This window comes from Urocitellus parryii, chromosome 1 (genome assembly GCF_045843805.1).
Source record: "Urocitellus parryii isolate mUroPar1 chromosome 1, mUroPar1.hap1, whole genome shotgun sequence".
In the NCBI taxonomy this organism is placed as follows: domain Eukaryota; kingdom Metazoa; phylum Chordata; class Mammalia; order Rodentia; family Sciuridae; genus Urocitellus; species Urocitellus parryii.
In genome coordinates, this window is record NC_135531.1 from 209,131,738 (window position 1) to 209,147,286 (window position 15,549).

At 32.1% G+C, this 15,549-nt stretch overlaps 1 protein-coding gene across 2 annotated transcripts in view; it reads left to right on the forward strand.

Annotated features, from left to right (window-relative positions):
• The window catches only part of Galnt13 (polypeptide N-acetylgalactosaminyltransferase 13), a 459,189-nt gene extending 444,666 nt beyond the window's left edge, over positions 1-14,523 (forward strand). Inside the window, exons 10-11 of one of the 2 annotated variants that reach the window (XM_077798446.1) lie at positions 5,996-6,130; positions 14,338-14,523. In XM_077798446.1, coding sequence (XP_077654572.1) covers positions 5,996-6,130; positions 14,338-14,523 — 321 coding nt within the window. The remainder of the gene's footprint in view (positions 1-5,995; positions 6,131-14,337) is intronic. The other variant, XM_026403123.2, reaches the window with a different exon arrangement.
• Positions 14,524-15,549: the final 1,026 nt, after the last annotated feature.

A 15,549-nucleotide genomic window follows, 5' to 3' on the forward strand; every position in this document is an offset into this window, starting at 1 on the left:
TTTTTTAAAAATTATAAATGCCTTTGGATATTCTCCCTGAAATATATACAAACTATATACACATGTAAAGTAAAGAAAAAAAAATGATGTTTTCCTAAAATAAAAACAATTGACATTGAAAAGAATTGATATTGAATTAGTTATAATTCCATATATAGTACTTATTTGAGCATAACATCAATTCAGAGAGAGAAATCAATCTGGCTTCAATAAAGTATGCATAAAAACAGGCAAATCACCTAGTCACAGTAAAGAACTACTTTTTGAACATATATCCGAATAGAAAGATGATTGTGAAAATGATGCTTTTGTAAAATATAATAGGATGTTATGGTTTTCAGTATTTCAATAAATACATATTTTGAATAGACAAAATATTCACTGGGTATTCACATTGAGTATAATAGGATTAAATTTATGTGAAATCTAAAAATCAGGTTTCTTATACAGATTTCAATGATAAGTTGGAAAGCTGTTCCATGACTTTTAGAGTCTTCAGTCAGCACAGGAATAAAAGAGGAAGTATCAGTTTCTTAAGGCTGCTGTAATAAACTACAACTAATTGTATGTGTTAAAACAACAGAAATTTATCATTTTGTGGTTCTGGAGGCTCTAAGTCTGAAATGAAGGTGTCAAAAGTGCTTCACTCCCTCTGAAACCTAGGGGAGAATTATTCCTTGCCTCAGCTAGCTTCTCCTGTTAGCCAGCAGTTCTTGGTGTTCCCTGACTTATCCCATGCCTCACTCCAGTCTCTGTCTGTGTTACCACATGACCCCCTTTTATCCCTGTATCTTTATCTTTTACTTATAAAAGTATCAGTCATTTTGGATCAAGGACCCACCCAACTTCAATATGACCTCATCATAACCACAAATTACATATGCAATGAACTTTTTTCCAAAAATGTTCACCTTCTTTGGTACTAGGGGATAAGGCAACATAATGTAGGGGACACAAATAGACCCATAGCAGGAAGCATCAGAATGTAGAGAAGACTATAAGATTTTCTATGGAGAGAGTAGTTGTTTTTCTAAAGGGAAGGAGCTGGGAGTCTGACTTCAAATGAGGTAAATTTGTAGGTATACAACCCAGTGTAGTCATATACAGCCCTAACAAGTTAAAATTCTTGATAATGTTTTTGACAGTAGGTCCTTTAGTTTACATGTTGCTGTGAACTTGGTAAGGACACCATTTGAGAACTTGATGTATGCTTCTTCCACTTGGTAAGTTTTGCAAGATGTGACCTGACTCATACCTGACAAAGTTGGCTTGTGACAACTGAAATGAGGGGACTGAACTGCCCTGTCCCCTGTGGTCAGCATGCCTCCCAGAGTTTGTCAAATTATAAAAAGTGGATGCTTATGAATATATGCATTGTCCTCCTTATTAGCACTGCGCTGAGGTGCTCAGGGATGGGAATCTCTAAAAAGCCACACTCTCTGTGGAGTCAGAGAACAGGAAGGAGTAAAAAACAAACAGCTTGGGTAAGACCTCTCCTAGAACTTTACCATCCTTGAAGAATGAACACTGACTAGCAGCCTGGGGGAATTTTAGAGTGGACAGAAGAAATGTGAAAGATAAAAAAGATGCTTAAGACAGGAAAATCAAGAAGGCAATGATACCCTTCCCCAACCTAGGCTGCCAACCTAAAAAAGTAGGCCTAACTTACAGAAGAGGATAAAATTTGATATTACATTACATTCAGAATTTTGATTAATAATGTAAATTGTATTATTGATTAATTATTAATCCAATTTCTGGATTACAAGGTGACTTAAGTCAAATAAGCAAAACCTCATGCATACCATATTTTTCATTTAAAAGTAATAAAAGACATATAGAGTCTCTTTCAAGGCATTTTGTAGGGTTAATAGATGTCATAGGCTGAATTTTGCCCTCCTCAAAATTCATATGTTAAATTCCTTAGTAACTGCTGGCCCTCAGAATGTGACTATATTTGGAGATACAGTCTTTAAAGAGATAAATAAGGCAAAATGAGAATAATTAGGTTGTCCCTTCTCTGATATGACTGGTGTCCTTTAAGAGGAAGGCGGGGGGGGGGGTGAAGACATGGGGAAGTTGCCCATCTATGAGACAGAATGAGAGAGACTTCAGAAGGAAATAACTCTATTGATATCTAGATCTTGAGACTTTCAACTTCCAGAATGTTAAGAAATATTTTTTCCCCTTAGGCTACCCATTCTATGATATTTTTTCTGGTAACCCTAGAAAACTAATACATTAGGAGACAAGAAAAATTGAGTGGTTATGGCAATAGAAGTAATTTTGGAAGGCATATTAATCAAGCAGTTCCACAAAATTGGGACCACAGAATCTGTCTTCCCTAATAAAACAACTGAAATTAAAAGAACTGCATAAAAAATGTCCTTTGAAGTGGTTATAGACCCAGTTTAAGTGGCAGACTACATAACAACATATGCAATACTAGATTGCTTAATAAAAATGTTGTGTATTTAGACAATATGAAGCACAGTATATAAAACAGAATATTCGAATCACCTTAAACTGTACTTTATTTAAAGAAATTGACTTATTCTTTGCAATGGTGTAAGTTGGTATATATTTATAGGGACACTAATTAAACAGTAAAACAAAAGGGCAAATTTATGTTTATATTTTATATTTATTTACATATGTATATAAATAAGTTTCTTGATGTTTATACAAAGAGTATTACATGTGATTTCTTACTCAGGTAGGTGCCCCATTAATGTTAACTTCCTATTTTCAGTTGTATGATATAAGGAAAGACAGATTATTTAATTCTGCTTCTAGTCACCTTAGATTAGAGTGAGTGGTCTCTGATCGATCAATGATATTTAAAGTTGATTTAAAGATGCAACAGAGCAACTAAAAATAAATGTTAAGTCTGGTTTGTATAACTCAGTTCTGGCTTTAGTAAGAATAAGTATCGATTACCAATGATAAAGCGATTTTGGGTGGTAAGAGAAAAGGAATAGTTTCCTTTTGGGGGGTGAGATTGTACAGTGAGACTTCACTAATGAAAGAAACCAATCACAGTTGCCAACAGGTGTGGAAGTTTGCTCTAAAGTGCTTCATAAGTGTTTGGCTTTAAAATATTTTATCTTATGTTATGGTCGAGCATAGAGGTTCAACTACAGTAGCAGGAGAGCCGACTGGGCAGGTTCTGAACTGGGATTCACACATACTAGGAGTACTGAGACTAGCAACAGGCCCTGGGTATGGAGAACAGTTGCTTCTCACAAAATCTAGCAACAGATTTGAGGTTGTCTCCAAGGTATGAGGAACTCAGAAGTGGTGAATCTAGAGGGACAAAATATGTGGGATGGTACTAGTTGAAAGTTTCAGGAAAGTCTGTCATCAGGATTAAAACCATTTCCTCAGGACTGTGGGCATGGCCATACGGAGGGAACAGACTGACCAGAGCAAACCCTGCAACTTATTGAGTACTGGATATATCATCAAAGCAGGGATCCACATACAAGTTCACACCTGGGAATAGCTCCAAGATTGGAATAATAACAAATATTAGTTACCAAATGCTTTCCATGTACCGGGTCCTTGCAAGCATTCTGTGTGTATTGTTTCACTACATCCAAAGTTGAATCCCATGAACCTTTACAGTCAGGGTCATTTAAAAAACACAAAAATGGCAATTATGATTAAAAAGACAATCAAAAATAAAGAACTCAGATCAAACCTTATCATTTCAAGATCAAATCAAGAAGGAGAGTTATATACTAACATGCACTGACTATTAATATAGAGGGTAAAATAACCATCACAGAAACAATCAAGCATAAAAATGAGATATGAAACCAAATTATTCTCAGTTATGAAACCAAATTATTCTCAATTTTATAGGAAATAATGCCAGGGGAAAAAAAAACTAAATTATTAGTTACAGATTTATATTTTTCATAAAAGCTACTTATATGCCAAGTATTTCACCAATGGTTAATTTTCTTTCAATTTCAAACAACTAAGAAAGATAATTTCAGGTAGATGATAGATAGATAGATAGATAGATAGATAGATAGATAGAGGCTGAGAAAACATTTTACAAACATATCATTCTTGAATGTAAATTACTTTAGATAGCTACTAGTTCACCAAAGAATGCATCAAAATTAGAATTTGGGAACAAAAAATGTGACAGACTGCTCTAGAGATATCTCAAAAGGTAGTTTCCAAATTATCACAGAGGCTTGAAGATAATCCATGCTGAGACCATTATTATGCATGTTATAAGAGACTTGAATGTGGGTGGTCTGAGGTCTCTTTTTATGGTGTCATGTCTATACAATTAAATGACAGCAATTTCAATGTGGAAGGTTTTCCTTTAGTATTGAAATAATGCTACAATGAGCAAAATTTTTTCTCTAGATCTTTCCCTCAGTTTATGATTCACTACTAGACTCAATTATTTAATTAAATAATATTATAATTGTGTTTTTAAAAATAATGTTTGAGAAGAATACAGGCTTATCTTTGATTTTTTTTCTTCTATTGTTCTTCTGGTTACTTGATGTTTTTCATTAAAATATGAACATGAAGAAGTAATAAAGATGGGACTTTTCTAAATTACATACATGAAATCTATGATATATTTATGTAATCTATTAAGTTAGTATAACATACCTCTCAAATGTTTATTCTGTTGAATAAAATTGTATAACTTTCATGAAAAATCTTTTTTCAGAAGTGGACCTAATCTTTTTTTCAAGTTGTTCGTGGTAACAGTCTGGACTTGTAGCTTCCTCTCACAACTTCTTGTGACTTTCTGAGAAACTGAGTAGCGATATGTGGAGGGAATCCTTCCAAGATCACTTGTTCAGTTTACAGACAAAGGATCTGAAGTTGATGAATTGTTCCTAGAGCTGACTTCCTCAAATTTCTTCAGTCTGTCCTGAGATGACCTTTTCCATTACACTCCCTCTGGCATTGCTAAGAAAAAAGAAAGAAATCCACCCAATACTGAACCACACTTACCATAGCAAAAGGAAGAAAACAAATTTTATGATTATTTCATAATAAGCTTCATGAAACTTTAATAGCCAATGTTATAAATAAATTAACTGCACTAAGCACAAACTAACAAAAATTATTATAGTTTCTATTTGAATCCTCTAACAATGAGGCCAGGATGCATCTTGGCATTTTCTGGATTTTTTGAGAACTGATATAGTTACCCTTAGCAAAAACCATATACGAAAGATAAGTATTAGACCCTGTTGTTAATGAAATCTTTGAAGAAGATAATCCTATAACCACCAGAAATCCATTGACAAGCTAGGTGTCATGGTGCAGCCTGTAAACTCAGTGGCTCAGGAGGCTGAGGCAGGAGGATCATAAGTTCAAAGCCAACCTCAGCAACTAGTGAGACCCTAAGCAACTTAGCATGACTGTATCTCAAAATAAACAATACAAAGGTCTGGGGAATGTGGCTCAGTGGCTAAGCACCCTAGGGGTCCAATTCCCAGTAGGAAAACAAAACAAACAAACAAGAAACCCACAAACAAGATTTAATAAAATTCACACAATGTTTTATGTTATGGAAATAAAGATTTAAATTTCTAGATTAAAAAAAATACCATTCTCTAGAGTTGAATTGGCCATAACATGGTAGGAACAAGGACTGCTCTTTATTGAGCTCCACACAGTTTACAAAGTTTGTTTTATTTAATCTTTTGTGAATTTTGTAACAAAAAATAGTATACAGGACATAAAGTGACAGCAAATAATAAGTGTTTATTAATTTAATTTGTTAAATTGAGGCTTCACCAAAATCCTATGAAAGAAATGGCATTGTCCCTATTTTGTAGTTGAAGAAAAAGATGGAGATGAACCAGCTTTCTCAAGATCACATAACAGAAATCATTTGAAAACACAAATGTAACTGACATAACAGTTTTCACATATGGGATCGTATTATGCTGTGACTTTTTTATAAAGTAGATACTATTTTATTGGCTGAATTTTCTATTTTCAGGTATTTTCTTATACAGCTGACAAAGAAATCCGAACTGATGACTTATGCTTGGATGTGTCCAGACTCAATGGACCTGTAATCATGCTAAAGTGCCACCACATGAGAGGAAATCAACTATGGGAATACGATGCTGAGGTAGAGTATTTTCCCTAACTCCTTAATTAATGCTTCAGTTCAGTTACATATTTTTAAAAAGTTAATCCTACTCTTTTTTTTAAATTTTTTTTTATTGATTGTTCCATACATTACAGAGCTCTTGATAAATCATCTTTCATACATTCGATTCCATTGGGTTTTGAACTCCCATTTCTACCCCAAATACAGATAGCAGAATCACATCTGTTACATACTCACATTTTTACCTAATGGCATATTAGTGACTGTTTTAATCTGCTACCTTTCCTATCCCCTACTATCCCCCTCCCCTCCCCTCCCACCTTCCCTCTCTGCCTCCTCTGCTGTTGTTCAATTCTCTCCCTTTTTTTCCCCATCCCCCTTGCCCATCATAACCTCTTATACTTTTTTCTGCATTGGAAACATTATATTCCAACCATTCATGCTCATATGTGATGACATTAGGAGGGCATATCATATAAGCAGGCTTTGGTTAAACTGGTCCATTAGTATAAAACATGAATAATCATTTTTAATGCTTAAAATATGTGATCTCCATGTAAATGTCCAATATAAATTAGGCCAGGGGTGAGCTATACTTATCTGAGAGGTACATATGAAGATGTTCATATAGCACAATTTGACAATATGTTCTTATTTTCAATTTTTAAATTTTGCACCATTGTAATCCCTGATATGTTTACTATTATAAAGAATATGGCAAAGAATTCTTTACTATTTAACATAGAAAATGTTTTCCAGAATTTGATAAACCAGTTTGTCATATAATAAGCCAATATAGCACACCTTTCTGATAGAGAAGAAAGTAGAGAAAACAACAAAATTATTGATGGGAATTTATAGCTAGGCAATGTGTAAAAATCAGTTCAGCCATCAGATGGAGCTAATAAAAAAGAAATATTTTATTCAACATAAGGAAGCAGCCTCAGAAACAGATTCATCACTTTCATTTCCCTTTGCTTAGCAAAATGAATTCGTCATACGTGTCACATTTTCAACATTATTAATTGGTCACTGATGTATTTTAAAGAAGAACTGAACTTTATTTTACAAGATAAATAATATAGTAGAGATAAATGGGGCTCACAGATGCAGTGTTCCATACAAGCTTAAAATATTCTGCAATAAAAATATTTTAAAACCAATCTATAGAGTTTTCAGTATTATTGATATTTTAAACAAGGTCTTCTTTTGAAAACTTTTTGAATGCCATTTTAATTTGCATGACTTTGTTTCCTAAGATGAATATCAGGAAAACTGACTGAATTTGTATAGGATTTAAAACTGGTTATATAGGATTAATTCTGGCCTGAAATTTATATAATGTTACTAGTCTCTTGGGACAAAAATTCTTCTGGGACATAATTAAGGACAAACATCCAGATTCCTTTCTGTGTTGTGGCAATGTGTTATATTGATACTCCTTGCCTGTCAGTATCTTATTCACCTTTTTGATTCACCATTCTTTTTATCTTCAACTATTATCTGTTATCACTGTTCTTTATATTAAAGCTAGAGAAGAGTTTTTCCTCTACTAAAAAAGTATCTAAATCTAAACTCTTAATCAGTGCACTACCTCTTCTATGAGGAGAAGTAAAGACAAATGTACAGAAAAAGTAGAAAACCTAAAAGTAGCATTTATTTTTAAATAAAACATTTTATTGTTGATGCTTAGTTTCTTTCAAATACCAGAAATTTGTTTGGCTTGTACCAAAAGTAAGAGACTATAGCATAAATTTATTCAGAAAGGGGAATGATTGTCCATTTTGATAAGATATAGCACAGTCAAATTTCAGAAGACCACTTTTAGTCTTCAAACTTTTCTGTACCTCTTGAGTGAACAATAACTTCTATACTTATAACTCAAGTTGCTTCATTTCTAAAGTAACTCCTGTTAGTAGTTAAGTATAAACTTTTTTAAAAGGTATATATTCTGTCAGTAACATTGTTACTGAATGCTAAGGAAGTTTATAAGACAAGTAAAAAATGTGTCTTCATCTAATTTTCTTTTTTTGAAAATTTACCCTTTTAGATGATTAGCAGTTATCTGTTGTAATATTTCAGAGCACTGTAAAATTTCAAGCCACATTAACTTTGCTTTTAGAATACACACACACAAACTTATGCCATAAATATTAAGAAATTTCATTTTAACCAAGTAATCTTTTCACGTTAAAAATAAGTGTCAGAATTTAATTTACTCTCCTATATGTTTATATGCTTTGAAAATTATGTTGTACAATTTGTCTAATGTCATCACTTTGCCAAATTTTTAGAAATAAGTAAATCATAATGTAGAGAAATCACCTGAGAATGGAACAATGATAGGAATAATGCCCTGCCTTTTTCAAAATTTCAAGTTTGAAATTTGATTGTATGTGTCAGAAGTCATTTAGAAAAAGATAAGTTTCCAAAAAAATTGAAATAAAACATTTATTTTTCTATAGTTTCCTTTAATTTTAAGTTTCATGTTCAGAGTCCCTTTAGTCCACCTAACAGTCCCTATACTTGCTACCCAGAGGGTAGTTCTAGGATCAGTGGCATGCATCGCCTGGGAACTTATTAGAAAAATAGAATGTGAGAACTGTGCTTGACATCCTAAGTCCAAATCTCTATATTTTAACAATCTCCATTAAAGTTTGGTCTAGACAGTACAAATATCTATGAATTTTCCATGGTGTTTTATGTGCTGTTGGAAATTATTGCAAACTTAGTGGGGGAAAAAAACCATGAATGCACTTTGGAAAATGCAAGGCTTCCAGGGGGTCTAAGGGAGAGAAAGGAAGCAAAGGGCCAGAGGTGCTGGGATGTGAATGAGTCACTGCTCTGTAGCTCTAGTCTTCAGAGTGGAAAATGGGTGAGAGCTGCTCACCGATTCTTCAGTTCTTTATCCTTTGCTAGCAAGGGCAAAATTATTATTCTTTGAGAAACCTCTGAGGTCATGCAGTTTCAAGGCAGAATAAAAATTGGTGGAGTTCACAGAATTATAGAGCTGAAACGTACCTTAAAGTTCTCTTCTTCCAACCTTTATCAGGAGAAAGCTAAAGCACAAAGATTACCCTGCTAGCAGCAGAGCTAGGATTTAGGTCCTAATAAAGTTTTCAAAGAAGCTAGTTATCAGTACAGTTTTGAATCTTACAGTGTGAACAGCTGAAATATTCCATCACCTTATCTCCTATAGTCCTTTCAGTCTTAGAAAGGAAAGTCATAAATAGGAGCAGAATTGTTGAAATATCCAGAGACAAATGGAAACAGTGTCATGAGCCCTGAAAACATGGAGTCTATCCAGCTGCTTCAGAATAGAGTTAATCGAGTGCTATATAATTTTATCTGTCTTTTTATACAATTGAATGGTCTTATAAGATTGAGCTTCTTATTCTCTGTGTTTATCATATTAATAAACTGGAGCATAGAATAAATGTTGGCTAAGTTTGCACACTCAGATTTCTGGTATTTAATCTAGCAATTTTTCTACTGTACTACATTACTTCTCAAGGTAATTGAAAAACTATAAATAATTAGAGGCTCCCAATGGTGAAGATCTAATAAGCTAAATGTACAGTATTATAAATAAGATAATCAAATGTTAACAGTTATTTGCAGTACCAAATTTTGTTCACATAAGATTTCTCCTTTTCTTAATAATAGGAAAATTATTCTTCAATAAATATGATCTATTTAGATAAACAGCCATGAAACTACTCTGACACTATGGTCTAATGCTTGCACACTTCAGTTACTCATATTCTGAATATAATTAATGTTCAGTTGCTTTTCCTTTCAATTAAATGGAAATAAGCTTGTGTTTATAATAAATGCATACTGCTGATTTACTCTGATTTGAAATATAGAATTTCTCACTTTCCTAACTCAACATTTCTCTTTTGTTGTTGTTTTTTTCTGGTATTTTGTGGTTCTGGAGATTCAAACCCAGGGCTTTACACATGCTAGGCAAATACTGTACCACTGAACTACATAGTCAGCCAATAACTAAATATTTCTTAAATAGCACAATTATAAACTTAACTTGCTGTCTGTCACTTTTTGCCTGGTCTAATTTGTTTGATTTGGAGGCAACCTGAGCATCATTAGCAAAGTTGTGGAATATCCACCTGGTCTATAATCCCTTGAATAAATTACCAGTCAAACACTTCAGTGCCATGAAATGCATATTGTCACAGAGTCAAACAAAAGAGAAAAGCTAAATTGAATCTAACAAAAAATATTTATTTATTAATGGTGCTGGGGACACTGAAGTGATTTTTAAAATTATTTTTATAAAAGTCTGTTGCTCATCCATTCTAATTTATTCAAATTTTCTTATAGGCTGTTGCACATCCTAAGTGTATTCCAATCTCCTTCAAATTTACATTTTCCTGCAGTATGTGCACTTAATCACATTTCTTTTTTAACATCTAGGCAGCTACATACAGTGTGAGAATCTAATTTTAGATCAGAACACTTGTGCTCAACAAACACTATGCAACAAAGAAAAAAAGGGAGCAAAATATGATGCTAAAAATAAGTCTTGTTTTTCATGTGACTGAGCAAGTTGACTGAGAAAATACTTGTTATGAATTCTATACCCATCTGTATGAAATGTTTCTCAGAGCTGAAATATAAGGAATTTTTTCAGTAGGTAAACTATGTTAGACTGATATTTACTGAAATCACAGAAGCTTATATTTAGACTTTACTTACTACCCCCCTCTTTTATTTATCTTTATCAGAAAGCAGGTAAATGGGAATATAATTTCAAGGTAAGTAATCTGTAAATACAATGTAGTCATATCCCTGTGTAGAATTCCTAATAAAAACAATGGCTTGGTTTACCTTTTAAAGGAGGTAACCATTAGACATTACCCCTTAGCTTTGATTTTGCATTATAATCAACTAGTGAATAGAAGTTTCAATAGATAAGTGTTGCAGTTGTAGCTCCTCCTTGTTAGTGATCTATGCATGAGTTTTAGAATGCTTACAACCCATTTTACTGACTGCACAGACTACTTTGTCAGGTGATCATAATTAATATTTGAATAATAACTTTACCAAGTTAATTGTAAAGAGTTGTTATTCTATACTTGGTCAATAGGGGAAACCTAGCACCTATGTCATGAAATTAAATACCTAAAATAGTCCAAGTTTATTCTTAATCCATTTATCATTATATATTATAACAATTAATTTTATTGGTTTTATTTTAAAATTTTAGTATGCCAACTGAGACTTGTATGATTGGCTCTTAAATCAACTATGCAGTCAGTTGTATTTGTTTATTTAAATATTGTTTTATAACAGTGTTCTTTAATAAAGGTATGATCTAATTATGCAATATTATTTGTCATCAAAATTGTTTCCCTATCCTGATTCCAGCTGGTTCTAAGTATGAATTGTATCTTTGGAAGGGTAGATTTAGAGATACTTCATGATACACCTTGTCTTAGATAGCGAAATATACTAATATGTTTAATGACAGAAATCATTTCTATGCACCTTAAAATAGTTTGTTTTAAATTTATAGGAAATAATTATGTCTTGCATTTCAGAAAAGAGAAATTAATTAATGTTATATATAAACAAAACATAATATTCACTTAGGGTTTATTACTTTATTTTATAGTTGATATTTTAAATAAAACCAAAGGAAAAGTATTTTTCGGTAAGCTGCATATCAGCCTGTATGTCACATTGCCTTCAAAATTGAGTTAGCATGACAACCTTTTATTGAGGCATTTGAAACAAAAGGCAAAGGACTGATATGCTTAACAAAGAGCATTTTAAAGAAAACAATTTGACACACAATATAAAATCATATAAAGTCATGAATGAACTGCATAGGAAGAATATAGATAGCCAATGGAAATTTTAAAAATAATAATTGAAATAACTATCAAAATAATACATAAAATTATATCATGGGTGTTATTTTGTCCATTTCTTTTTTTTACTCTGTAATTATGGCAAACATTTATGTATTAAGAAAAACATAATACCAATGAAGATGCAGTAAAATTGACACCATACTGTAGCCTGCCATTTAGTAAGCCATAACAGCTGCTGCTATGGCTTACTAAATTATTATCACAGGTAGTCTGGGTAAAGAATTGTACTAATTTGTATTAAAATATTCAAACATTTTTTAATTTCACTTCTAAAACTCTAATTTTCTCTATTTTCTTTAAAATGTTCTTTGTTAATCATTTCGTTAGAAATTATTATAGATGTACACAGATATGTTCAAAAATGTTTTTGACAGCATTATTTGTACTAGTTCCAACTCAAAAAGAAACTCCCAAGACAAAAAAAAAGTTAATTTTAGCAAGTCTATTTCATAGATATTATTTCCTACTAGTTTTAAAGGATTATTTTAATGATAGAAAATATACAACAGAAATTGAAGAAGGATATATATAATTTGATGACCTTAATTGTACAAATACACATAAATGTTAAAATTACTAGCAAACACATAGAATATTAATAATTGTTGCCTGTCCTGAACAGAATACCCAGAAATCATATTTTGCGTTTTTTAATATTTACTTTGTTGTAGTTGGGTACAATACTTTCAGTTTTTTATTTATTTTTATGTGGTGGTGAGGATTGAACCCAGTGCCCTGCACGTGCCAGGCAAGCACTTCACCGCTGAACCATGACCCCAACCCCATATTTTGCTTTTAAGAAATGTGTATTTTAAATAATTTTATCTGTTTTTTAAAAAGAAAAGTTATTTTTATGGCAGTGAAATTTAGATTTTTAAATTTTCTCCATTTTATGACTTTTTAGAACAACCTAGAATGAAAGTTTTTTCAAGTTTTTCATTACAATACTTGTAATAAATATTTCTTAAGAAAATATTATAACTGTGTTTCTTATGATATTGTTATATCTTATTCATGCCATGAAGTCTCTTTTCCTGGCCTTAATATCCTAAGGAAAACAATTTTTGTTTTTGTTTTATGACACAAAAAACCCTGTAGTTCATTCTTTTTAATGACACATGGAATTCATAATTCCTAAAAGTAGGGTCTTTGATGTTAACATGACGTTTACAGAAAAAAAGTTTATTACAAGAAGATAAGTTATTTGGAGTAGGGGATGATTTAGCCTAGAAATTTCAAACAGTGTGTATGGGAAATTCAGTCCTGGTTTTTAAAAAAATAAACTAGTCTTCTTAACAAATAAAACTACATCATTAAAAGTATCATTTTTACAAATAATATATGGTGTATTATAATTGTATCTTTCCTATCTTTAGATATTTCTATAGTAAAATTACCTACCATTTTACTATAGAAGATAAATGCTTGAAACAGTGAATCCAATGATTGTGTCCATTTAGCTGCTCAAGAGATGTAGTTTATTCTGTATTTATGTTCCACACTGGCCTTTCATTCAGCGTTTGAACCTGTGCACTTACATAGTGTCTCGCATGGCTGGCACTGGGCTTGCGGATGCAAGTAGCCATGGTCTATGGACTTTCTGGAGTTTATGCTCCTGCAGAGAACATCTATAGAAAGCGTGAAACAGTCAAATCAATTAATTAATGAAAAATTATATGTGGAGACCTTGATGAAGTTAAAAGCCAAAATATAGTTGATCGTTTTTCACATTTTGCTAACTTTACAGCTGACCTCTAATGAATGTGTCAATATATATGTGGAAACTTGAAAAACCTCAGGTTAGCCCCATGTTCCTCAAGCAGGAACAACTGAATACCATACTGTATAAAATAGAGCAAACTCTCAAAACTAAATTATTCCCCAGATCCTTTCCTACTCCCTACTAAAGTTTAAGTCAAAGGAATTAGAAAGCCAAGCACAGTAATTAATTGATAATCCTCTGGACTCACAAACTATTTTGAATATACACTCACAAAATAACACTTTTGACCCTAAAAGGCATTTTATTCCTAGATTGTAAGAACATAATCTCTTTTATCCAAAATTCTCTTTCTCTAAAATGTTTCATCATTTGATCTCAAGCTCCTCTTCATAGTTCTGTTTTATCTCCATTCAATCCTGCTGAGTACCATTGACATTAAAGCCATCTAAAAGAATGTGGCTCACAGCTCCATGGATGCAATTATTGTGACGTATGTCTTCCATCCTTATCCAGTAGAAATTGTGTGTTGCCCAGGATGATTGATTTATTACTGCCTTTGTACTTGATTTTTGTCATTATTCATCATTTTCTTTGTCAAACAGACCCACACTCTTCTTCATATAACCACCCAGTCCTGTCTCTCACTAAGCAAAGTAGCTGATGGCTCTCAACATCCTACTGTGGAAGCATGTGATGATAGTGCTTGGCAAAAATGGCTACTAAGAAACTATACCAGAACAGAAGTTTTTAGGAATATTTTTGGGAATCTTACTGATTACTTTCTGTAATCATTTTTAGTGATTCGCGTTGCAGACTTTATTATATTTGTTTAGTACTTTTGCTATGTTTGATCATTGAAATCTGGAAACTTTTTTAAAATATGGTTTTAAAAAATTTTATGTATGGCAACTTTTTATGTCTTTTGCTTCTTAGCTTCTCATTAATTTGGAGACTGTACATATTAAGTAGTGTTTAGTCTATCATTAACATATATTTTTCTATTTCAAATATATGTACATAAATATAATTAATAAAATATTTTATTAAATATCAACTTTTTCTTGGGCTAATTATAGCCATGTCTGTGACAACAGAGTCTGTATCAGAGCTGATTTTAAAAAACCTAACATAGTTAAAATACCTAATAGCTGAAAAAAATGGAATGTTTAATTTTTATTGTTTATTTAATTTTGTTGATTTTAATAGGTGCTTTTGTTGTTTGTAGATGTAGCACACCCTTCATAAAGTGTATAGTTATTTTAATCTGAAATACTAAGAAAATGCACTATTAAAGTCTAAATAAGATGTAATTTTCAATAACTTTATGAAAAAAAATCTAAGCATTTCTTTGTGGTGAAGTGATATAATTATAACAATAAAAATTTTTAAAAATAATATCTTTTATCTCTCCTTGTATGATTTATGACTGTCTTCTCAGTAAGGAATAAAATGAAGCTTGTAGTTAAAATCAGCAAACTGGTGAGCAATTCTAGTAAACGGTGCAAATAAGAACACATCTTAGTTCTTGATTTTATTGGATTTATCACTCAGTAAATGTGATTTTATGTTGTCCAATGCCTTACTTTGAGAATACATGGGAGGTTAGGGAGGTTTTCTGGTTCCCATGTACCAGCTAATGGATTTTAGTGCAAGACACAATGGATCTTGAATTGCTTGTAACATAGCTGTCAATGGAAGTATGGAAAGTGGATGGCAATAGGGGTATTTTTGGATTTGAATCATGTTTGAGATAAGGACATTCTGAATATAAGTCAGAATTCTAAGTTTAGACCCTTTGCATAAAGAGGACTTGC